The sequence below is a fragment of the Lycium ferocissimum genome, chromosome 6, assembly GCF_029784015.1.
Source record: "Lycium ferocissimum isolate CSIRO_LF1 chromosome 6, AGI_CSIRO_Lferr_CH_V1, whole genome shotgun sequence".
Classification (NCBI taxonomy): Eukaryota; Viridiplantae; Streptophyta; class Magnoliopsida; order Solanales; family Solanaceae; genus Lycium; species Lycium ferocissimum.
This window is the reverse complement of record NC_081347.1, coordinates 10585615-10591939: the sequence shown is the minus strand read 5'-3', so window position 1 is coordinate 10591939 and position 6325 is coordinate 10585615. Positions and strand designations below refer to the sequence as shown.

At 35.7% G+C, this 6325-nt stretch overlaps 1 protein-coding gene across 1 annotated transcript; it reads left to right on the top strand.

Annotated features, from left to right (window-relative positions):
• The first annotated feature begins 287 nt into the window (after positions 1-287).
• Positions 288-737, top strand: LOC132061088 (uncharacterized). The gene is made up of 2 exons (XM_059453960.1): positions 288-350; positions 432-737. Exons 1-2 carry the CDS (start codon positions 288-290, stop codon positions 735-737), a joined length of 369 nt encoding a protein of 122 aa, XP_059309943.1.
• The last annotated feature ends 5588 nt before the right edge of the window (positions 738-6325 follow it).

Genomic DNA, 6325 nt, shown 5'->3' with positions numbered 1-6325 from the left:
AGTGGGAACATTCGAAGGTTAATTTAGCCCATAATGATAGCATCAAAACTTTTTCTGATATTGCCTATCATGTCGAGCTTGAAGACGAGCAGCTTGGTGCTGCTAAAACTGTATCTAATGCTGATGCGGCAGAATCAAGTGGTACAAAGTCTTCAGGCTTCAAGCGCAAGAAGAATTGAAAAAATGACGGGAAGGCAAGGAGATCGGAGAAGGATCCTCTAAGAAAAGGAACAAGCCAAATCCCCAAGAAGGGAAAATGTTTTTTCAAGAAGAAAGATAAGAGTGAGATGAAATGCTACACCTGCCATATTCCAGGGCATTTTGCTCATGAGTATCCCAAGCCGAAAAAGGTAGCATTTCAAAACGCATCTCTAAGTGCTACATATGTTTCTAGCAAGATCGCTTTACTAACTGAATCTTATCCTGTGTAGATTGTAGACTCAGGGGCCACCGACCATGTAAGTCGTGATCGAGAAGCGTTTGTGGAGTTTCGAGTCTCACCTGAATCAAGGTGGATATATGTAGGAAATAATGCAAAGCTTGAAGTCAAAGGAATAGGCACTTGCAAAATGGACTTGCGTGGTGGCCGATCTTTGATGTTGCATGACGTCCTATATGCTCCAGAGATCCGACGTAACTTAGTATCTGTGTCTGTTCTTCCAGATCTTGGTTTCGATTTAAAGTTTAGATGCAATGGTGTTAGAATTACTCAAGACAATGTTTTTTTATGGTTTTGACTTCTTTATGATGGTTTTATCGTTTTAGATTGTAATCCTTCAACTGATGACTATTATGTTGACCGTTGTGTAATGACATGTTAGTCTAGTAACAGTGATGTTGATGTTATTACATGACATGCAAGATTAGGTCACATACTGCAAGACCGTATGAATAGATTGGCAAAGGAAGGACATTTAGGTCCTTTCTCCAAAATTGAAATGCTAACTGGTGAAAATTATCTTGTCGGAAAGATTACATTTAAACCATTTGGGAAGGCTAAGAGAGCAGATTTCCCATTGTAATTAATCCATTCTGATATCCGTGGTCCAATGAATGTGAGGGCAAGGTCTGGTGCTTTATATTTCATTACATTTATTGATGATTTCATGTGCTTTGGTTATGTCTATTTGATTTCTCATAAATCTGAGCACTTGAATGCTTTAGAAGATATATGAATGAAGTTGAGAATCAATTAGATAAAAGTATAAAGATTTTAAGAACCAATGGAGGTCGTGAATATTTATCAAAACAGTTTGAAGAATTATGTATTGAAAAAGGCATTACGAGACAGTTAACTACTCCTTACGCAACTCAATAGAATGGCGTAGCAGAAAGAAGGAATAGAACATTATTGGACATGACAATATCCATGATGGAGCGGGCAAATTTACCTATCTCCTTCTGGGGAGATACGTTGTTGACTGCGGCCTACATACGGAATAAAATGCCTTCTAAGTCAGTTACTTCCACTCTCTATGAGCTATGGACTGGTCATAAACCAAACCTGAATGATCTACGACCTTGGGGTTGTGCTGCATATGTAAAAGATCGTTTTGGTAAGTTTAGAAAATTGAGTCCAAAAGTGAAGAAATGTATATTTATAAGATACTCCGAACACTCCAAAGGGTATGTGTTCATTGCTGAATTAGAAGATGGAAGTATAACTAAAATTGAATCACGATATGTCACATTTCTAGAAAATGATTTTCCAAAAAATGACGAAATAAAGGAAGGAGAGGCTCTTTACGAAATATTGAATTCAGATGATCAGACAATGTCTTCAGACATGTTTGATAGTCAAATAGATCAAGGATCGTTTCTTGATCCAAATGGGAGTTTTGAATCCCAAAATCCTATTGAAAAATCTGAACTTCAATTGCGTAAGAGTACTAGAAAAGGTATACCTAAACGATCATACGAGATAGAGGATTACATTTTCTTAGTATCTCTCATAGAATTAGATGAGCCTAATTCTGTTACTGAGGCTTTGACAAGCCTTGGAAAAGATGATTAGATGAAAGTAATGAAAGAAGAATTGGAGTCCATGAGAACTAACAAAGTCTGGGATCTGGTTGACCTTCCTTTTGGGCGTAAAGCTATTAAGAACAAATGGGTTCTCAAAGTTAAACGCAAGGGGGACGGGTCAATAGAAAGATACAAGACACGATTGGTCGTAAAAGGTTTTACCTAACAAGCTAGAATAGATTATGAGGAAACCTTTTCACCAATTGTGAAGTTTACCTCAATTTGCTTACTTTTGGCTATTATTGCACGTTTGGATCTAGAGTTACACCAAAAGGACATGAAGACAGTTTTTCTCAATGGAGAACTAAACGAGGAAATTTACATGGAACAACCTGTAGGTTTCATCGTTAAAGGCCAAGAAAAGATCTACAAATTAAAAAGATCTATTTATGGCCTAAAGCAGTCTTCAAGGCAGTAATATTTGAGATTTCACAAAAAGGTGATATGATATGATTTTACCATGATCGATGAAGACCATTGCATCTATGTGAAGAAGTCCAATGGAGTGTTTGTAATTCTTTCCCTTTACGTGGATGATATTTTATTAGCCGAAAATAATTTGGAGTATGTCAAAACTATCAAGTCATGGCTTTCAAAGTCACTTGACATGAAAGACATGGGTGAAGTAGACTATTTATTGGGTGTTAAAATCCAAAGAGATCATTCCAAGAAGTTTTTGAGTCTATATCAAGAAACTTATATAAAGAAAATTTTGGAACGCTTCCGAATGAATAGTTGCAAACCCATGGATACTTCTATAGCAAGAGGTGAGACTTTAAGCCTTGAAATGTGTCCAGAGACTGAAAAAGAAAAAGAAGACATGTCTCGAGTTTCATATTCTAGTGTTGTCGGGAGCTTGATGTACGCTATGATGTGTACTCATCCGGACATTTGTTATGCCTTAGGTCTGGTTAGCAAGTATCAGTCCAATACTGAAAGAGATCATTGGAAAGCTGTGAAGAGGATCTTTCGATACCTGAAAGGAACTGTTGATGATTCACTATGTTATAGTGAAAATGATATACACTTGAGAGGGTATACAAATGCTGATTGGGGTGGTGATCGAAACGATAGAAAATCGACATTTGGCTATGCTTTCTTACTTAATAGTGGTGGTATTTCATGGAAAAGTAAGAAACAAACTTGCACGGCTCTTTCAACTATGGAAGTTGAGTTCGTGGCTTGTGCCTCTGCAGTACAAGAACTTGTTTGGTTAAAAAGATTCTTTTAGCATTTGGGCATAGCAAAGAATTCTCATGGATCAATAATTTTATGTTGTGATAGTCAAGCGGCTATTACATACACAAAGGATCCTAAGTATCACAACAAAACCAAACACATTGACATCAAGTATAACTTTGTAAGAGACACAGTAGCAAGTGGAGAAGTAACTTTACAATACTTACCTACATGAGAAATGATAGCTGATCCTTTTACAAAGACGATATCTAGAAACCTGTTTGAGAAACATGTTATGGCTCTAGGTTTGCGTAGGATATGATTATATTTCTATATTGTAAAATGACTTTGTTGTTATAATATTTTCATCAATATTTGACTCTTGAATTTATGTTCATATCTTATATGCATGTGGTAATGTAATTTTATTGATAAAGTGTGTCGAACAAGTCGCGAGATTAGCTCTCTCACACAAGCAATCGCCTCTTACATCGAGGAACGTGAAGAGATGAGTTCAACCACTATGTTATGACTTGTTTTGTGAGCCAGATATGAGTTTCTCTAAGAAAATGAATTTGAGGATCATTGAAGAGAGAAGCACGGGTTAGACATTTAGAGATGTCTAGATCAAGATATGTACAATATTGAATGAGTAAATGAATGTGACACAAGCGCCACTAGAAGGTGAGAACACTGTAGCACGTGTTTCATACCAGGTGTGCTAAGCGACTAATGGGTTAATGGAAGAATGGATACCTGCTTCTTCATTGTGTGAGACCCCGAAAAGTTACATTAACTTTTCAATGGAAAAGTTACTAATAGCCATGAGTGATCCGGCAATATAGTGCATGTCTAGGAAAATAGTTGATTTGGAACAAATAGATTCGAATAGAAAGGGAAGACAATTAAAATTATTAATTTAACTTGTATTCATAGGCTGACCATTACACTTACCGTAAGAGTGTCAAGTGTAATTATGGATATAAAGTTAAACATGAACTCGAGTTCGCCTCTTACGAGGATGCGGGATCGGATAACTAGCTATTGGAGTAGCGAATGGTATCTGGGGTATTGCGAGTAATAGGATCCTTATATTTAATAGTGGATTCTTTCCATATGTGATTGAATTCCTATGTAGAGCTCTTCTATAGCTCTTGATGCTCGCAGGTCGCAAGAACTATTTGTCTGTATGAATTCTGTGTGTTATTGCATGGTACTGATTTGGGTTATAGTCCACCATGTGCGAAGTGGGAAATGTTGAATTTTTGGACTGGGCGGGTTGCTCATGTGGACTGACCCGGCCCATTGGAAGAGATAAAAAGTAAAAGAAGCTATCTGGAGAAAAACAACCCTACAGTTTTTCCTCTTAGTTGTGGGAGAGTAACCTCCTCTCACGTAACTCCTTCTCTTCCCACGTAACTCCTCTTTTAAATAGGAGTAGAGGCTTTCTCTTTGGGTTACGCTTTCTGCTTCTTTGACAGAAAATTAGATATATAAAATATCTCCAACAAACACACGAGAACTGAGAAGACATTTAGTTTTTGATATCAACTTTGTTTCCTAGTGATTCAAAGTGGACTTAGGACACACTTCTTTGATGGTAAGATCAACAACGTCTGCTACAATTGAAAGGTACACAATTTGATGTTCTTGCCCCGTTATTCTTTTCTAACACAAATGTTAATCACAACTTTTTGTTATGATTTCCATGCACGTGGATCAGTGTTCAGACATTAATAGCTTACATAAATTAGTAACCATGGTGTCAGCCAGTGTTTTAAAAGACAGTTTTGGAACTCAGCCCGGGGCAGGGTACTGGTAAAATGCCTTGGGGCTTACGTATGAGGCTTAGTTCTGTGAGGCTTACACCCTAAGCGCCTCGACTGTACATCCTAAACACGCCTAACGCTCAATGCTTGGGACTCGCCTAAGAGTTCTTACATAAATTATGAGTTAAATTCCTCAATTTACATTATTGACCATCATATTTCTTTATTAAATGAATGTTGCTTAATAGTTTTCTTCATTTATAGAAATAGGACAGTTGAGAGTAACTCAAATAACAAACCGTAGTATTGCATATTTACTGTTTGAGAACACTGTGCAAGAGAATGTCACTTAACATTTAAAAAATAAAAATAAATACATAGCCGAATTTTACATCTTTACTTGACATTGGTCTTCATGTTTTTGTCCTATGTCTCAAAATTATCATAGTTTATTATTTTTTCAATTGAAAGTAATTTTATTTATATTCATGAGATGTTTTAATTATAATATGATAAAGTTTATTGATCATTTTCTTTTAGGGACGTAAATTGCATCATAGTATGATAGTAGTATGCTTTAAGAAATTGTGATTTTTCACTGTTTGAAAATTAAGATGTTAGAGTTGATTTGCATCTCATAATAAGTTTTAAATCATTGCATTAATTATACTTGTAAAATCATGTTAGAAGTTTTTTTTTCTCTATGCTTTTCTTTAATCATGTTTTTAATTTTTTAAAATTATTAATATATTTTTATAATTTGTGTGTTGTTATACTATTTTACTACATTATAAATTAAAAATTTAAAGATCCATGGGGCTTACGCCCCGTGCCTCGGGGCTTACGCCTCGCTCCATACTCAGTAAAACGCCCCGCCTCGCGCCTCCGCCTTTGAAACACTGGTGTCAACTATATATGCACCAAGCTCCATGTTCTCCTACTTTATGTAATACGCCTATTTTCATCTTCCTGACTACTAGAAAAAAAAATACTCCATCCGTTCACTTTTACTTGTCCACTATACTAAAAATAGATTTTTACCTTTATTGTTCACTTTAGCATATCAAGAGAAAAACAATTTATTTTTCTTGTTTTATCCTTAGCATTAATTACTTATTTCAAATCATTTTTCAAGTCTATTAAGATTAGACACACAATTAATATGAGTATTATAGTAAAATAAACACTTCATTTATTATTTTTTAAGGGGTGTGCAAAGTCTATTGTGGACAAGTAAAAGTGAACGGAGGGTGTAGATGAGAAGAGAATAAGTACTGTGAAGACTCAAATTGTTAGATCGTTGCCAATCTTCAAACTGAATTTATGCCACTCGGTGAACTTGTGTGATTCTC

Bases quoted from the DNA above. Each gene is read 5' to 3' on its own strand.
- LOC132061088 (XM_059453960.1), top strand. From the start codon at position 288: ATGAAATGCTACACCTGCCATATTCCAGGGCATTTTGCTCATGAGTAT. The intron at 351-431 runs GTAGCATTTCAA...TATCCTGTGTAG, and splicing joins AGTATCCCAAGCCGAAAAAG to ATTGTAGACTCAGGGGCCAC.